The sequence below is a fragment of the Sceloporus occidentalis genome, unplaced genomic scaffold (assembly GCF_023333645.1).
Source record: "Sceloporus occidentalis isolate IW3139 unplaced genomic scaffold, rSceOcc1.0.p SCAF_7, whole genome shotgun sequence".
In the NCBI taxonomy this organism is placed as follows: domain Eukaryota; kingdom Metazoa; phylum Chordata; class Lepidosauria; order Squamata; family Phrynosomatidae; genus Sceloporus; species Sceloporus occidentalis.
In genome coordinates, this window is record NW_028316987.1 from 95,498,178 (window position 1) to 95,517,257 (window position 19,080).

The window sequence follows — 19,080 nt, forward strand, 5'->3', positions numbered from 1 at the left end:
ATGTGATGCAACCATAGTGGAGCACACAACATTTGCTTCTCTGGCCTCGGGGCTGTCCATTTTGTTGTTGTCGTACCAATAAACGCTTGCTTTTTCCTACCATGTGTGTTGTCTTTGAAAGGGAAAATACCACTTGGATTCACCAATACACCAGTTGGCTGCCCTGGATTAGGAGGAGGAGTGGAACATGGTGGCTGTTTGCCACCCAAGAGTGGCAAGTAACACAGACCTATTGTCACATTTGTGGGACTGGCATGGCTGCCTTGGTATAAGGGATGGGAGCAAGCCCCAATCCTGGGTGGGCAGAGCTCATCGGTAGCAAAAAGCCCCAGGTTCAGTCTTTGCCACTTTCCATTTGAAAGAAATGGCTGTACCCAGGGAGGTAGTAGCTACATGGAGGTCTGAATTGCCAAATGAAATTTTTCTTCACTTCCTTAATTTTTAACATCGCAGCGATTTAAACTTCAGTTCTTGCCAGACTAAGTCCCATCAGCCACTGGTGAAGAATGTTGGGAGATATAGTTCGACAATGTTTGAGAAGCCATACAAGTCCTATCTCTGTTTCAGTCGGGCTTTGTTTTAGAAGTGTTCTTAAACAAAATATCCAAGTCAGAATTGAACTTCTGGTCACTTTCAGGTGGTTCTTTTTTAACTTTAGAAAACATTTCTGGGGAAGGGGTGACCCACTGTGGATCCTGGGCTGGGGCAATCGTTGGTCCCTTGGCTTCACTGAAGCTGCCCACCTCCCAAATATCGACAGAAATAGCAGCTCTGACATGTTGCAACACAAGCTCCTTTGGGTGATTACAACACCCAGAATCCCCCAGTCAGCAGAGCCTGGAAAAGATCGTTTTGGGGATTACAACACCTACAATCAAAGGAGCTTCTCCAAGCTCTGCCAGCTGGAGGGATTCTGGGAGTTGTAATCCCCCAAAAGAGCTTTTCTGAGCTCTGGATGAATTGTCTCCTGTGATCCAGTACAGGGCAGCATCCTGATTGCTCACAAAGAGATGCTTCAATTACAATTCTGCTTGTGCATCATCGTAAGATTTATTTGCCCCCAAAGGAGGTTGTGCATCCCACACCTGCATCCAACCCAGTCCTGCAGCCAGGTGTCCCAGATTCAAGAACTGACACCATATTTGTCAAGTGTAGGGTGGGCTGAGAACCTTCTGGCATGTCACTCCTTCTTCATCCCATCTCCACTTTCACACAAGGAGCCTGGCTTTCAACAGCAGATCGTCCCGAATCCCCCAGATCAGCATGGATCCTTTGGTGCATCTCGAGGCTATGCTGGCCCTGGAAAGCCTTGCCACAGAGAGAGCACTGGAAAACCCGCTCCCCGGTGCGCTTCCCCTGGTGCTTGTGGACAAAGCTCTCAGGATATTCACTGCAGTGTTGGCTCTGCTCCCCTGAGTGGATCATCTGGTGGCGAAGCAGCCAGGAGTGGCAAGCGAAGCTCTTGGCACAGTCCTGGCACTGGTAGAGCCTGTCCCGGGAGTGGCTGCGAAGATGCTTCAAGAAACAGGCCTTCTGGGGGAAGCTCTTGCCACACTGGGTACAGGAATAGGCCCGTTCTCCAGCGTGGGTGTTCTGGTGCACGGTCAGGTTGGTCAGGCGGGTGAAACTTTTGTAGCAGAGGGCGCACTGGTAGGGCTTCTCCCCCGTGTGGGTCCGGCGGTGCTCCACCAGCGTCGAGAGGCGAGTGAAGCGCTTCTCGCACTCGGAGCAGGCATAGGGCTTCTCCCCTGTGTGTGTACGCTGGTGCTCCAGCAGGGTGGAGAGCCGGGTGAAGCGCTTGAAGCAGGTTGGGCAGGTGTAAGGCTTCTCCCCCGTGTGCGTCCGGTGGTGCGTTGTCAGCGTGGACTGGTGGACGAAAGCCTTGCCACATTCGTGGCAGGCGTATGGACGCTCCTCCTCTGCGTGCGAGCAACGGCGTTGGGTGTAACTCTCCTTCCGACCAAAGCAGTGGCCGCAGTCGAGACACGGATGGAGATGCTCAGAGGGAGACCGCTGGGCAGGACGAGGAACTCCTCGGCCGTTCAGGAGGCCCAGATCCAAACCCTCCTGCATCATGGGGAGGCCAGTCTTCTCGGCTCCTCCCAAAAGCTGTGTGTGTCCCCGGCCTTTGCCGTCGTTCACCTCCTGGAGAAAGTCTTCCTCAGATCTCTCTGCCAAAGTCCAGTGGGGTTCAGGCTCCCCCGAGTTTCTCTTTTGGCTCACCAGCCAACCTTCAGCTGCAATCACAGGAAAGACAAGGAGGAGGATCACCTTTTTTTATATTTAAAGATTGAGCTTGTTTTCTGCTACTCTAGAGACTGGGACACGGAGCAATGGATTTAAAGTACAGGGAAATAGTATCCACCCCAACATTAGGAAGAACTTCCTGAGGGTATGAGCTGATCGATAGTGGAAGACACTGCCTCAGAGAGTGGTTGGATGGACATCTCTCAGGAGTGATTTAACAGTGGGGTTAACAATGGCAAGGGGTTGGATTAGATGACCCTTGGGCATCCTTCCAACTCTATGATGCTATAAGATTGGTTCACACAACATCTTCTCCAAGTCCCTCCAAACCTTTAAGCTAACCCCACAATCTGCATGCTCTGGAGGCATTTCAAAGCCTCCATCTCTCTCAAAGGAAACTGAGCCAGACACCTGTTGGGATTGCAGGACAGTGATTTCTGGTTTTTTGGACAAAAAAGGGGGCACTGTTTAAACTCTCCCTCTCTCTTTGGCTGGACACCTACCTGGGGCTGTTCCTTTAGTCTCTGCCTGGCCTTCCTCTCCCTTTGCCTCTTTTTCTTCCTGCAGGCGGCCTTGCTCTCGCTTGATCTGCGAGGCAATTTCCAAGGCAGGGGCAGGAGAGCCTGCAAAGCAGAGGTGACACTAGAATTGGAAGAAGAGGGGGGGGGGGGGGGGCTGCTTTCATTTTTTACAAAATGGTTATAATTTTTCTCTTTGTAAAACTTCTCAGTATTCAGAAGACAGCAACCATCCAGAGGTAATAATAATAATAATAATAATAATAATAATAATAATAATAATATAAAATTTTTATTTCTATCCCGCTTTTTGCCAGGCAATCAGAGCGGCGTACAACAGGTTAAAATACATCCATATATACATAATGCCCCCCCTTAAAAAGATTAAACAATGTAAGATTTAAAAATACATATTAAAACCAACTAAGCTAAATAAAAATCATCATGGGCAGAGTTCACTGGATGGGAAGTCTTATTTGTGGCCGAGCATTTTATTCCGGGAAGGCTTGCCAGAAGATCTCTTCTGGATCCCTCTTAATGGCCTTTTTAAAGCTCTCTAGATTGGTAATTTGACGGATCTCGTCCGGCAGCCATTCCATAAATTGGGAGCGGCTGCAGAAAATGTCCTCTGGGAGATCGCCCTCAACCTGGTCTTTAAGGGCTGTATTAAATTCCTCCCAGAGGACCTGAGGGTACGAGGTGGATTGTATGGAAGCAGGCGATCCCTTAGAAAGGTTGGGCCCAAGCTATGTAGGGCTTTAAAGGTGATAACCAACAGGTGAGGCCTGGAGGTGCAGCACAAAATCCAACCGTCATGTGATTCTGTCCCCTCCATGAGGGAATCATTGGGCAATTTGCTGTGATGTAATTGTGCGCCAGTTGACTGGGGAAGTGGTCCCTCTCCCCATATCTTGGCTTAAACCAGGAGTGAGAATGGTGCAGACTTCCAGAATGAGAATGTGGAACTACAACTCCCTGTATTCTTCACTGCTGGCTAGAGAGGCTGCTGGGAGTTAGAGTTCATCAACATTTGGGTGGCCCAATGATATCTCCCCCTAGATTAAGCCAGAGGACACCTGTAAGAAGCCACCTTGCATGCCCTGTATTTCTCCACGCAGCCTAGCAAGGTGTTGTCTGCTCTTGAGCTAGAACTTACAAATAGTATTCTTTTTTGGATTATGAGCCCCATAGTCCCCTCCGCCAGCCATGATTTTAATCCTCAATCCACTCACCCGCACTTCAGTTCTCACTGTAGTAATAATGTCGTTTGACCCCACTTTAAGTGCTGTAGCTCCATCCTATGGAATCCTGGGATTTTTTAGTTTTACAAGGTCTTTAGTCTTCTCTGCCAAAGAGTGCTGGTGGCTCACAAAACTAGAAGGCCAAGGATTCTCTTGGATGGAGCCATGGCAGTTTAAGCAGTGTCAAACTGCCATATTTTTACAGTGTAGATGCACCCAAGGTCTCCTTACTTTAATCCTTAGTCCCTCTCTTAAGGAATCTTGGGAACTATACTTCAAGAGAGTAAACTAGAGCTCTCCAAATTCCTCCCTCCCCAAACTACAAATCCTAGGATCTCTTGGAGCAGAGCCATGACTGTTAAAAGTGTTATCAAACAGCTATGAGTCTGCTGTGCAGATCCACCTTTCGCCACAGCTTGTAAAGCCATAGGGAGCAATGGCCAAAGCTGCCAGGTTAACCATTTGTGCATCCAAACCTCACCCAGGCTAGGATCCGGGGGGTCTCCTCTTGCTTCTGTGTCACGCTGGCGGTCGTGTGTGTAAGGGTCCTCCCCTCGTTCAATCCGGGAGAGAATATCTGGTTTGGAAATTGCATAGTCTGTTTGCAGTCAGGGATAGTGGGGGGAGAACACAGAAAGAAAGGAAAAACCCACAGAGTTTATACATATGTCTTCCTCGAGCATCAAAATATATTCAGCTGCTGTTTATGATATGATAATCAGAATACATTTCCATTCACTCTTCCCGATTTACTCCAGTCATAATTTTTTTCTTTATGGTAAGCAAATATCTCATGTCTCTTTCATTCACCCCTTTTTGATCCACAATTATATTTTATATTTAGGAACCTACACCCCAACCTTCAATGGTTTCCCAAAAGAACTTTCCCAGCTTAAAATGACAATGGAACACATGTTTTAAATTAAATTAAATTGGGGGAAAAGGGGCCATACTTGTTGCTTTTTAATTAATACGTTTTTAAACTGCTCTAGATTTTATGGACACTTCAATTATATGTAAACTTTTGTTTCTTCCTGATAAAGTGATATTTCATCTGTATTTGCTTTAACTTCTGCAAAGTGCCTGAAGTTCTAGGACTATGATATCAATGAAATCAACAGCAAAAGCAATGATGATCTTTCAAAATCTTAAGAGTTTGAAAAGACCAAGGGCCATCCAGTTAAATTCCATTCTGGCGTGCAGGAATACACAATTTCCTCTCACTTTTCTCTGCAATCCTGCTATTCCAGGGATTGCCAGATGTTACTGACTGGAATGCATAATAACAATGAACAGAACTGTAGGGCAGTTACAAATGTATTACCTAGCGTTACACATTTGTGATTGTTTTGTATTCACAAACCCTGGTCTCCAGAATTGTAGTCCAATCCTCAGACCACTGCACCGCAATCATTCTTTGGGATAAACATAACCAGCTCCCTCAAACTATCCAAAACAGCTACCTGCAGGCTTATAGGAAAGACCCGTCACATTTCCTTGGCCAGGAAAATTGCTGCCTGCGAAATCTGGAGAGGTTGTGGGTCACAAACACAGCAAGGGGCAGGAGGGTTGTGTGTGACCACAGGGCCCCACTTTGCACATGTCTGCTTGAAAGTATAGTGGGCCCTTGGTATCCGCTGGGATTCAGTTCCAGGACCTCCCATGGATACCACAATTTGTGGGTGCTCAAATCGCATTAAATACAATGGCGTAGTAAAATAGTGTCTCTTATATAAAATGGCAACATCAAGGTTTATTTTTGGAATGTATATATACAATTGGCCGTCCACATTTGCGGCTTTGGCTTTTGTGGATCTGATGAATATGTTCTCTCTAGGAATATCTAGGTCTTCCAGCGCAACTCTGCCAGAAGTTGGCCATAGAGTTGTGCTGGAGAAACTAGAGATTCCTAGAGAGAACACTTCTCTAGACATTTGTAGCTCCTCCAGCATAATTCTATGGCCAACTTCTGGCAGATATTGATGACAGAGTTGCACTAGAGGACCAGGAGATTGCTAGAGAGGTCTTCTCTTAGGTAAAAAGAATAGGAATTTTTTTGTACTTTTTATTTTATCTTCATGGAGGTCCAAGAATAATAATAATAATAATAATAATAATAATAATAATAATAATTTGTTTATTTATTAACCGCTTTTCCCAAGATCAAAGCGGTGTACAAGTGTCAGTAAAGACAGTCAGTAAAAACACTACCACAATTCATCATTATTATTATTATTATTATTATTAAACTTTATTTCTAGAGCGCTGTAATTATACACAGCGCTGTACAAAGTCGGTAAAATTAAGGAGTATATAAAAGCCTGCCCAAGGCTCTAAGAGTGTACTTCACATATTAAAAATACACATTAAAACAAATTAAATCCAAAAGCATAGTTAAAAACATACAGTAATAATGTTAAAATCATGAATATCAATACGTCAGAGTCAATAGCGGAAAGATAATCTTAGAAGGAACTGGGAGGGTAGGCTTGTAGGAAGAGGTGGGTTTTTAATGCCTTTACCCCTAAACCCAGCAAATGTGGAGGGACCACTGCGTTTTTAAATATTTTGAAACCACAGATGGCTGAATCCATGGATTAAAAACCCATGGATATGGAGGGCTGACTGTAATCATCGCAGGTTAAGGAGGTGTAAATTTTGGCCTTACAAAAAGAGACATTTCGATGCGGTAGAGGTAATGTGTACCTACAGGATGTTGCACAACACAGAGGAGTAATCTGACACAGGCCCTTCCTTGAAGTCAGCATTAACGTAAAATGGCTCAAGGCCAAGTTAATTCAAAGGAAGACGCAGGGCCCAGACTCAAACACAAGGCAAGGATCATCACTTACCGAGGGAGATCAAGTACTCGTAATTTCCCTTCATGACATTCTTGTAGAGATCCTTCTGCCAGTCCTCCAGTTTCTCCCATTCCTCTTTGGAGAAGGCGGCACTGTCATCAAAGGTGGCTGGCACCTGGAAACCACAAAGATTTGTGAAACCTCTCTGAAGATGGAGCAAGCTTGTTTTCTGCTGCTCCAGAGAATAGGACCCAGAACAATGGATGAAAGCTACAGGAAAAGAGATTCCACCTCAACATTAGGAGGACCTTCCTGACAGTAAGGGCTGTTCGACAGTGGAACACACTCCCTCGGAGTGTAGTGGAGTCTCCCTCCTTAGAGGTCTTTAAACAGAGGCTGGATGGCCATTTGTTGGGGGTGCATTGATTGTGAGTTCCTGCATGGCAGAAGGAGGTTTGACTGGATGGCCCTTGGGGGTACCTTCCAACTGGATGATTCTATGACTTGGGGCCAGTCAAGGGCCATGGCTTAGCACCCAGGGAAACACAAGGACAAACAGGCCTGCAGAGCCTAGGGAGAGGCGAGTAAGAAATGATGATGATGATGATGATGATGATGATGATGATGATGATGATGATGATAAATTCCAACAGCTAACCTGAAAGGCATTTCCCACTTCACGTAGCCTTGCTAGATCCACCCACCTTTGGGACGTCTCCGTTGTCACTGGGTGGGAATCGCAAGATCCAGAAGTTCCGGTTCTTGAGTAGGTTCTCCATGTTCTCCAGCCTCTTCTGGAGCTGCCCATACTCCTGGATGAGGGTTCCCAGGGCGGCCCACTTGCTCTCCAGCTGGTTCCCGAACTCCAGCTCCGTCTTCTCACATTCGAAGATCTTCTTCTCGGCCGTCCCCATCCGTCCTTCGAGGCTCACCAGCCGGGAGGTCAAGGAGTCCATTTTGCTCTCCATGGCTTGGATGGCCGCCACCAGAGCCCACATGGACCCTTCCGCCATTTGCCCTGAGGGCCACTCTAGGACCACAGAGGACGCCTCCGTCGATGGTAGACTCTGGGATTCGGAGTGCGGTTGCGGAGCCTGGTTAAAAGGAGAGAAGGACATCAGAACTGTGGTAAGAACCACAAAAGACCAACCTCATCCCCATGTGGACATTTCATTTCCAAAACACAGTCAGCCCTCCGCATTTGCAGCTTTGACTTTTGCGGATTTGATTATTTGCTGATTTGATCCATCCGTTCTCTCTAAGAATTGCTAAGTCCTCCATAGAAATTTTGTAGGAAGTTGACCATAGAGTTGCTGTGGGGTCATTTACGTTTCCCAGGGTTTCAACCCTTTTTAAAGGAAACAAAAAATATACAAATATGGAAACTAAACCTGTTAAGAGTCTGGCTTTCATTAGCGGAAGAGCAAAAAGGTGGCTTTGCCTAACTATGCTTCCCTAAAGAACTAAGACAGACTCAAAACAAAAAACAACAAACATGAACCTTGTAGTTTAAAAAATAATGATGGCATATATATATATATATATATATATATATATATATTCACGTAAAAACTAAATCCTAATCTAGCTAGTGATGGTTTAGGTAAAGAGAGAAAATCTTACCATCTTTAAAAGAGCAGGAAGATGGGGAAAAAGGCAGTTCAGAATCTTGCTAGAAAGACAGTTAGTCTTAAAGGGGGAATGGCCTAAGTAGCCTTTGCAAACTGACAAGGGCTGGGAACGGTGGTTTAATGAAATGTAATTTTATACACACACACACACTTCAATGTTGTATTGTTTTTGAACTCCATTGTTTTAAATCTGCTGTTGGCCTGGAGACCCTATATTGGGAGAAAGATGGGATATAAGAAAATCATCACCATCATCATCATCATCCCTACCTCTCTAAGGAGGGGAAAGGAGAATGCAAACATATTCCAACAGTTGTGCTGGAGGAGCTAGATATTCCTTGAGGGGGAAAAAACCCTCTCTAGGCATTTGTGGGTCCTCCAGCGTGATTCTATGGTCAAATCCTGGCAGATGTTGGCCAAAGAGTTCTGCTGGAGGAGCCAGAGATTCCTAGAGAGGTGTTCTCTCAGGTTCAAAAAAGAAGTGTTTGTTTATTTGCATTTCCCCCCATATATATATATATATATATATTCCTAAAAACAAACCTTGAATATTTGTTCTGTTTCCTGCACTAAGGACTTTATCATACAGGGACAATTGGAAGTATAAATGGTGGTTCTCCCGTGAAAACTGCGCATTTGAGAGTAAGATTTTCACACGACGCCACGATTCATTTCACCTGACGTCACATTGAAAAGCAATTAAAGTGCCATTAATCCATGAATAACCAGGCAATAAACAGTAGCAAATCATTCAAGGGATTTCCCCGGTGAATGATTTGTTGCTGTTTATTGCCTGGTTATTCCCTGGTTATTCCTGGGATAATGACTCTTGTGTGTGAAAATATTAATCACGTTTTAATGGCGATTGTGCGACTTTCACGGGATAATCCTCATTTAAACCACCAATTTCCCCCGTGTGATAAAGTCCTAAGACTCTGGAGACTACACTCTCTCAGCCTCCTCTGGAAAAGCTTGCCAAGAAAACCCCAAGAAGACCCTTAGGGTTGCCCTTAGAGTCCTTAATGGGGAAGCCAAATCCTAACAGATGAAGGACTTTTTAGGACTTATCAATGTTAAAAAGCAGAGTTCTCTATTGGCAGTCAGGCCAAGAACTAGTAAAATATAGTTTAACATGATTATAGATTCAAAATAAGAAGGTACTTTTACTGAAGTAACTTCAAAGACGCTTTGTAAAAGGGAAAAGTTTTAATGAAATTTTAGGTCTGTATTCTTAACTTGTTCTATTTCAACCCAGAACTGGTTTAACTTTTAAAATGGTTTAATTGCTGTTGGTTTTTTAATTTTATATTTATACATTTCAATGTTGTATTGTTTTAAATCTGCTGTTTGCCACCTTGACTCCCTACATTGGGAGAAAGGCAAGGCCTATTAATATTAACTCATTAACGTAATCTATTATTATCATCGGGGAAGGAAGTTAAACATGTGAAATGGCATTGGGAAGGGAGTATTGACAGAGATGGGCTGAATGTTTAGTTAGTTTGAAGAGGAGGAGTAGCCAAATAGTAGAAGGAAGGAGTAAGTACAGAAGGTCTGAGTAGGGCAATGAAGAGATAGAAGAACAGATGAAGATGGAAAGGAGAGCAGAAGTCTACATTTACAGCGCTATAGAAGTAAACTATATCAATAATAGTAATAATAGAAGTGTGAGTTTGAGAGGAATTGGGATGAAGTTAAGGATGAAGTTAATAAGAAGGTAGAAGGCTGGAGTGGGAGAAGATAGAAAGAAGGAATAAGGCTTGTGGATGTGTAATGGATTGTATTGGTCTCTACTGATAGATGATTGTGTTGTTTTGTTTTTTCATTGTTTGTTGTTGTTTGGTTGGTGTGACGGATTGTTGGATTGATTGATTGATTGATTGATTGATTGAACTGCTTAGCAATAAGATCTTTTTTAAAGAATGGAATGCTATAGCTTTATTCAGAAAGTGATGTAAATTTACACGGCCGATGATTAAAATAATAGATTAAAATAGATTAAAATAGATAAGGCCAACCTGCCAGCGGCCTCCATTCTATGGAAATAATGAAGACGTCCAAACAATACCGATCATACTAATACTAATAATGGGGTGCCACAAGTCGGAAGCAGCTAGAAGGCACACACAGCAGCAGCAACAACAAGAAGAAGCAGCTGCCTTGAGGGAGCCATTGCGGCTCTGGATAGGAATGTGGGGGCCTGGAAAGGGAGGCTTCAGGCCTTGGGGCTGTTTGTGCATCATGTGTCAATATGTACATATCTACTGTACATAATGTCATTCTTTCCATTGGGATAGTGCTAGAGGGGCTTAGGATGATGATGTGTGTGTGTGATATAAGCTATTTCTATTATTTCTACTCTGATCACAGAAGCGACGAGGGACACTCTCTCAGCCTCTTCAGGGAAGGAGGAGGAGGAGGAGGGGGCCATGATGGCGGACCCTCCGGAGAAACTGAGGCTGAGAGAGTCTGACCGGACACTGCTGTTGTGGTTGTTGTGGTTGTGTTCCTGCCATTCGTTCCCTGCCTCGGTCGGGAGGCCCCTCCTGGGCTCTCCTTGTCTTTCCAAGGGAAGCCTGGCCCTTCCTTACCTGGGCCATCCGGGAGTCCGGCACGGAGGTCGGGGACCGAGCCCAGCCCCAGGCTCCAAGGCCAGGCGGCAGAGAGGGCCCTGGCTCGGGCTTCGGCTCCGAGGAAGAAGAAGAAGAGGAGAGAGAGAGAGAAAGAGCAGCTGCTGCGGCGGCAGGAAGCCGGATCCGAACTCAGGGCCTGCGCCGCCGCCGCCGCCGCCGCCGCCGCCTCCTGGGCTTCCGAGGCTGCAGCAGCCCCAGGACTAGCGGCCAAGGGAAGCCCCCTTTCCAGGACCCAGCCAGCATGGAGCCTCCAGCCCCAGGAGCAGGCGCCCCAAAAGACAGACTAGACACAAGGATCAAGTCTTATTATTGTTGTTATTATTGATGTATGTATAGATAATATTATTTCTATGATGGAAATAGACTAATAGGTATGAGTCTGTCTGTGGATATAAACATAACATATACATACACTATCCATATATATATATATAATTTCTATTATGAGAATAGAGGAGATGCTTCAGATTATGATCTGTCTGTATTCATAGATAATATTGTTATTCCTCTTATGAGAATAGGAGAAAAACTTCAGATTGTGATGCATGTTGGCAACTTTGTGAAAGGAGAATATCATGTCTGTGTATTTTATATATATATAATTATATGACATGAGATGCTTAAGGTTATGTTGTGCGTATGTTTGTGTGTCTGTGTGTGTAGTATTGTTATTATTAGCCCTATTATAATGGAAGAGGTGCTTAAGATTATGATGTGTGTGTGTGTGTATATATCTATGTACACACAGACACATATTCACAAAGACCCTTGATGACCTTAAGCAATTGTAATCACAAGATGGAGGAAGGAGTCCGCAAAGGAGGACAAAGCAATGCCAAATGTAGGACATTTAAGGAAAAGAAAAGAAAAAGAAGTCGGGCATCACCAAATAAAAGCAAACAAACACTAACAGGAATGGATTTGGGAAGAAGACTGAAATGTAGATCAAACTCAGTATTGTTATTATTGTTATTATTGTTGTTATTATTATAACATAGACTGAGTAGTATTTTATTGGTTCAGAAAAGAGACTGCCACACAATATAATGCAAAACCATATGGCTAGCATTTGGATATCCAGGCCTTTCCTGAACAGACATGGATCCCTTCCATTATAGACTCTGCATCACTCCGATTATGGATTTATTATGACTATTATTAGTTTATTGTAACTGTTAAATTTTAATTGTAATGTGTTTAATTCTTTTTAGGAGGGATGGGGATATTATATGTACAATGCTTTCTATAGTGGAATGGTTTTTGGATGTGAGCCTCTTTGATTGTTTGGCAACAGAAAAGCGGGCTATAAATAAAGTTTATTATTATTACTAATTATTATTATTAATTATGATAATAACCCGCTTTGGAGCATATAATCTGTCGCGTCGTTTGTCTGTGTGGACTTTGAATGAAAGGAAGAAAAAAGGCGAGAGACTTAGGACTCTTTATTTATTTGTTTATTTATTGAATCACTTCCTATCTTGCTATGTATTTTATATGTATTATCCTACTAGAGAGGCCCCTCCCCACCATCTTTCCCTTCTCCTTTTGTGTTGTGTCTTTTTAGATTGTAAGCCTGAGGGGCAGGGAACCATCCAATTAAAAAGATTGTATGTACAGCACTGTGTAAATTTACAGCGCTTTATAAATAAAGCTTAATAATAATAATAATAGTAGGACAAGTCCTGGGAAAGGAGGCCTCTCCTCATGGCTGTGGCTGCGTCCACACTGCAGGAACAATCCGGTTTGACACCACTTTAACTGCTATGGAATCCTGGGATTTGTGGCTTGCTGGCGAGACTTGCAGGTCTGTTGTGTTTTGTTGTTAGTCTGTCACAGAAAGAAATCCTTTGATTAAAAGAAGGCCAGCCAAAATATCTGAGAGTGCTTTGCATGTTTTGTGATGCATTGTTGTTGTGTTTGTGTGCCCCGTAGAACTTTGCTTGGTCCTCGTGGCTGAGAGAGTGTGACTTATGGCCCAAGGGCACTAGCTTTATGCTTTTTATTTTATTCTTTTGTAAAAGGCGCGAAAAGGCTGAAGGAGCATCCTGAGGGAGAGGGACCTTAGGGCGCATGCGCGCAAAGGCTGGGCGGTCAGCAGCAATGAGGAAGTAGCCTTGGGCGCATGCGCACGAAGGCAGGGCGCTCAGCGGGACAGAAAGAGGGACGGTACGGAGAGCGGTGCTGGACGCATGCGCAGAAAAGGAAGGTGGGCACTCAGAGAGCGGTCCGAGGGCGCGTGCGCACACATGGAGGGGGCCGCCTAACAGTGTCGCTAGAGCGCATGCGCGCTAAGGCAGGGCTGGCATCCTCAGGGGAGCAGCGTCAAAGCGCATGCTCACTAATGCAGGACGGGTGACCCAGGGCGCATGCGCACACTACAGAGCTCTCAAGCTAGTTAGCAGTCTTTTCCCCAGCTTCCGGCAAGGCAGCGCCACCTGTAGGCGGGAGGAGTGAATTGCGAGGAGTTGGGCCTTCACTTCCCAGAAAGGCCTCCTTCCTCCAGAAAAAGCGGCCTCCCATTTTGGGGAGCTGAGGCAGGGGCCCTTTGCTCTCTGGGGCCCAGAGAAAGCAGACTTTGAGTCGGTGAAGCGAAGGCCTTCCTGTCCGGCATCCATGGCTTTTTGTGGGTCTTTCGGGCCCTTTGGCCAAGTTCTAGCAGAGCCTCCTCCTGGCGTTTCGCAAGCAGCACCTCCAGAGAAGGCTGGCCTGGAAAAGTGGCTCTGTCTCTGTGGAGGCTTCAGACTAGCCAGCTGTCATTCATAATAACAGTCATAATAACCATAGATTTATTCATATACTGCTTTCCTGAGATCAAAGCGGTTTACAGACTATAAAACCATTAAAAACGTCTCATGAAAACAGATAAAAACAAGTAATCCAATTCTAAGACACAATCATTCCATCGGAGAGAAGGCAGAGACTCGATGGCGGCGTCAAGAGCGCTCACTTCATTCCTCAGGGGAAGGCTTGGCAGAAAAGAAAGGTTTTGAGCCTCTCGTTTCACAAGACGGAGCTCCTTGGGAAGACCATTCTAAATCCGTGGGGCCGCCACTGAAAAGGCCATCTGGGATGTAGAAACATGTTTGGAAGGTGGCATTTCCAACAGGCTCTTCCCGGACGTCCTGAGTGTTCGGGGCGGATCATATGGGGAGATGCGGTCCCTCAAGTAACTCAGGCCCAAGCCATGTAGGGCTTTATAGGTAGTGACCAACACCTTGTATTGCACTCGGAAGCGAATGGGCAGCCAGTGAAGATCTTTCAAGATAGGTGTTATATGGTCAAACCTGGACGCACCAGTGACCAATCTGGCTGCCATATTTTGTACTAATTGAAGCTTCCGGACTTGGTACAAGGGTTGCCCCATGTAGAGCGCATTGTAGAAATCTAATCGAGAGGTTACCAGAGCATGTACCACGGTTTCAAGGTCCCTTTGGCCCAGAAAGGGCCGCAGTTGGCGTATCAACCGAAGTTGATAGCAAGCACTTCTGACCATTGCATCTACTTGAGATGTCAACTGCAGAGACGAGTCCAGAAGTACTCCTAAACTGCGAACTTCGTCCTTCAGGGGAAGTGTGACCCCGTTCAGGACAGGTGGATAAATGTCCTTTCTAAGGCCTGGGGGACCTATCGCCAGTACTTCCGTTTTCTCTGGATTCAGGCTGAGTTTGTTTCCCTCATCCAGCCCATTACTGACTCCAAGCAGGCATTCAGAGGAGAGATGCCATCCTTAGTCACTGCATCAGTCGGGGACACAGAGAAGCATATTTGGGTGTCATCAGCATACTGATAACACCGCGCCCCGTGTCTCCGGATGATCTCTCCCAGCGGTTTCATGTAAATGTTAAACAAAGTGGGGGACAAAATAGCTCCCTGAGGGACACCAGATGTCAGTTCCCTCTTAGAGGAGCAAGTGTCCCCCAACTGCACCATCTGGAACCTTCCCAAGAGGTAGGAACGGAATCACTGGAGCGCAGTGCCTCCGATGCCCAGCTCTCTCAGGCGTTCCAGAAGGATACCATGGTCAATGGTATCGAAAGCCGCTGAGATGTCCAAAAGCACCAACAGGGTCACACTTCCCCTGTCGATGCCCAGACGGAGATCATCGACTAAGGCGACCATGGCAGTCTCAACTCCATAGCCCGCCCGGAAGCCGGTTTGAAATGGGTCAAGATAATCGGTTTCATCCAAGACTGCTTGGAGTTGGACGGCGACCACTCTCTCGATCACCTTACCTAGAAATGTCAACAATGAGACCGGTCTGTAGTTATTCCTTACCAGGAGGTCCAAGGAGGGTTTTTTAAGCAATGGTTTAACTGTTGCTAGTTTTAGACTTGATGGAAATTTTCCCTCCCTGAATGATGCATTGATTATACGTTGTAACAGTAATGTTACAGCATCACCACCCTGGACGGTCAGCCAAGAAGGACAGGGATCGAGAGAGCATGTCATCTTCCTAACACTTCCAAGAAGCCTGTCCACTTCATCGGTATGTACAAACTCAAAGTGATCCAGTTTAATAGAGTCCATGGAAGCTCTGGATACCTCTTCTATAGTTTCTGTTGAAATGCCAGCGTCAAGATCAGCCCTTATCCAAGAGATTTTATCTGCAAAGAAGTTGTTAAAATCGTCACAGCTGGCCTTAGTTGGTTCTAAAATAGGGTTCAGAGTGGAAGCTGGGTCAGCTCCCTGACCATCCTGAACAACTCTGCTGGACGTGACTCTGCAGACGCAATACACGCAGCATAGAAGGAGTTCTTTGCTGCACTTATTGACACTCCATAAGACTTCAAAAGAACTTCATAGAGTGTCTTGTTGGATAAGCACTGGTATTATTATTATTAACCTTTATTTATGAAGCGCTGTAAATTTACACAGCGCTGTACATACAATCTTTTTAATTGGACGGTTCCCTGCCCTCAGGCTTACAATCTAGAAAGACATGACGCAAAAGGAGAAGCTAGTGATGGAGGGGAAGGGGAGGAGGTCCAGCAGTTCCTCTCTACCTCCGAGGCCTGGACCAAGGCAGATGGACTGGAGGGAGGGCTTGGCTTCATAATGGATGGTTAATCTTCTTCCAGGGAGGCCTGTTGGAGCTAGCCTGCCTACTAGTACGATAATACATATAAAGTACATAGCAATACAGGAAATGGTTCGAGAAAACAGGCACCAAAAGAACATCAAATAGTAAGTGACAATTATGCAATGCCTGGGAAAGCTTCTCTGAACAGGATGGTCTTCAACTCCGTTTTGAAGCTGGTTAAAGAAGTGATCAGGGCCCTTGTGTCTCGCAGGGGAAGAAGGTTCCAGGAGTGAGGGGCAGCGAGTGAAAAGGGGCGAATCCAAGATGGGACAGAGGAAATCCTGGGCTGAGACAGGAACCCTTGACTACCAGAACAGAGGGCCCTGGTGGGAAGGTGAGGAGAAAGAAGGTCTGATAAGTAAGGAGGAGGAGCCCATGGAGGGCTTTAAACGTCGACAGCAGGAGCTTGTACTGAATGCGGAAAGGGAGTGGGAGCCAGTGAAGGGATGCCAACACAGGAGAGATGTGGTCAGAGCGGTGGGTGGAAGTGATAATGCGTGCAGCTGAATGCTGGACAGAAATTAAAGGACAGATGTGAGAAAGAGGAAGCCCAGCCAGGAAGACATTACAGTAATCAAGTCGTGAGATCACAAGGGCATGGACCAGGATCTTGGCAGTAGAGGCAGAGAGATATGGTCAGATTTTGGCAATATTGTACAAAAAGAATCTACAAGCCTTGGCTGTGGTCTGGATCTGAGGGATACATGACAGAGAAGAGTCAAAGATAAAACCAAGACTGCGGGCTTGCTGGACTGGTTGAATAGAAATGTTGTCCACAGAGACAGAAAAGGAGTGTTGAAGGGCGGACTTAGGAGGAAAGACAAGAAGCTCCGTCTCGGACATGTTGAGCTTCAAACGCCGATGGCGCATCCACTGCGAGACAGCTGTGAGACAAGACGAGACTTGCTTATCAAGCCTTGGAGAAAGGTCAGGGGCGGAAAGATACAGCTGGGTGTCATCGGCATACAGATGGTAGGAAAAGCCAAAAGAGCTAATGAGTTTTCCTAAGGACAGTGTGTAGAGAGAAAACAGAAGGGGACCCAGAACAGAGCCCTGGGGAACTCCAACAGATAAGGGAACAGAGGATGAAGTCTGACCGCCTGCAACCACTGCAAAGGATCTGCCAGACAAATAAGATCGAAACCAGTCGAGAACAGAGTCTGAGAACCCAAGGTCAGAGAGTATGTCAACTAGAAGGCAGTGATCAACAGTGTCAAAGGCTGCAGACAGATCAAGAAGGATGAGAACAGAGCAAAGGCCATTAGCCTTGGCCTGTAAAAGGTCATTCGAGATCTTAGTGAGAGCTGTGTCTGTGGAATGCCTTGGGCGGAAACCAGACTGAAAGGGATCGAGGATGGAGTTGGCTTCAAGAAACTCAAGACAGCAAGAATAAACACCACCACCACCACCAGCTCCACCAGCTGCGCTCTAGTCGTTGCGCGGACCGCTTCATTTCCCGGAGATCTTCCATATACCAGGGTTTCTTATTAGAAGCAGGCCGAAAAAGACGCTTAGGAGCGATACTGTGTATAGCCCTGGAGAGATCATTATCCCAGATGTTAGTCAGGGCATCAACAGAATCACTGTCTGATCCAACCATAAACCCCTCTAAGGCTTCTTGGAACCTTTTGGGTTCCATCAGCCTTCGAGGGTGGACCATCCTAATAGGTCCTCCACCCCCGGGGGGGATTTGGATAGGTGCCTTAAGTCGAACCTCAACCAGGAAATGGTCCGTCCTTGGCAGAGGTACTACATACCTCTGCCCACGGATTCTCCCAATCCGTACTAAAGACGACATCAAGCATATTACCTGCGCAATGCGTTGGGCCCGAGACTAACTGGGACAGGCCCATGGCCATCATGGAAGCCATGAACTCCCAAGCTGCACCCGTCAGATTTTGTGAGCCAGCCCCGAAAGGGATGTTGAGGTCCCCCAGGACCAGAAGCCTAGGGGACTCCAACACCAGTTCCGAGACCAGCTGTGTCAGCTCGGCTAGGGAGTCTGTTAGCCCACGGGGTGGATGGTAGACCAACAGGATCCCCAGACTGTCCCTAGCCTTCAGGGTCAGGTAAATACACTCGATATAGTCTGTTTTCCGGATGGGGTTCCTGGTCAAGGTTAAGGTGTTTTTATGGACTATAGCAACACCTACCCCCAGCCCGCAAGTCCTGGTCTGCTCCTTAACGGTGTACCCGGCTGGGAGAGCCTGTGCCCACACTGCATTGCTCTCGGCCCCCAGCCAGGTCTCTGTATGCAAGCCAGGTCAGAATTCTTCTCTTCTAAAAGATCTTGAATGATATGGGTCTTGTTCTTAATTGACCTGGCATTGCACAGGAGCAGAGACAGGGTCTGTGGTACAGCTGGATTGACCCTTGGTTCTCTGGAATTAGCAGGGTGGATGGAAGGCAGGATAGGTATTAAGCATCAATCCTGCCTTCCCTTATATGGTAATTCCACACTCCTACCGCTATATCTCCCCTTGCCCCATACTACTTCAATTGGAGCTCCATGAATTAGATCTGAATTAACATGACCCCCTACTTCCCCACCAAAACCATCCCCGCAATCTAGCAATGTCCCTGCTTAATAGCAATACAATTAATACATGGAGGAGAACCTGCAATAGGCTCATTCCTCCCGCTATCATATGCTTACCCCAATATCAACCACCCAACAATTATACGTGGTGTAGTTGTTCAGTGCTCCTCAGGAGTTGCACAGCTGTGCAGGGATGGCAAAAAACAAACAAACAGTCCTGGGGCACAGCACACGCACACAAGCAGCTGGGAGGCTAATGCAAAGGAGGATTAATGTCTGCTGATTGGTGATCATTATCTGCTGGGAAAGCCCCTGACTCTGAATGGTTTCCCATTTGCATTTGCTGAGTCCTTATTTTGCTATTCCTCAGGACTGGTAGCCAAACCT

The 19,080-nt window shown here is 46.0% G+C and overlaps 1 protein-coding gene across 1 annotated transcript; it reads right to left on the minus strand.

Moving 5' to 3' along the window:
• Positions 1-81: 81 nt before the first annotated feature.
• Positions 82-11,231, minus strand: LOC149310154 (zinc finger protein 783-like). Its single transcript, XM_089533803.1, has 6 exons — positions 11,030-11,231; positions 7,512-7,901; positions 6,859-6,982; positions 4,488-4,604; positions 2,751-2,870; positions 82-2,237 (listed from the first exon to the last, which is right to left on the minus strand). The coding sequence occupies exons 1-6, from the start codon at positions 11,036-11,038 to the stop codon at positions 1,192-1,194; spliced, it is 1,806 nt and encodes a 601-aa protein (XP_089389929.1). The 5' UTR covers positions 11,039-11,231; the 3' UTR covers positions 82-1,191.
• Between the last annotated feature and the right edge of the window lie 7,849 nt (positions 11,232-19,080).

What these genes read in the sequence shown, in the direction of transcription:
- LOC149310154 (XM_089533803.1), bottom strand. An exon ending in ACAACGGAGACGTCCCAAAG is followed by an intron (nt 6,983 to 7,511) that starts GTGGGTGGATCT and finishes TGTGGTTTCCAG; the next exon opens with GTGCCAGCCACCTTTGATGA. An exon ending in GACTAAAGGAACAGCCCCAG is followed by an intron (nt 2,238 to 2,750) that starts GTAGGTGTCCAG and finishes CTGTGATTGCAG; the next exon opens with CTGAAGGTTGGCTGGTGAGC.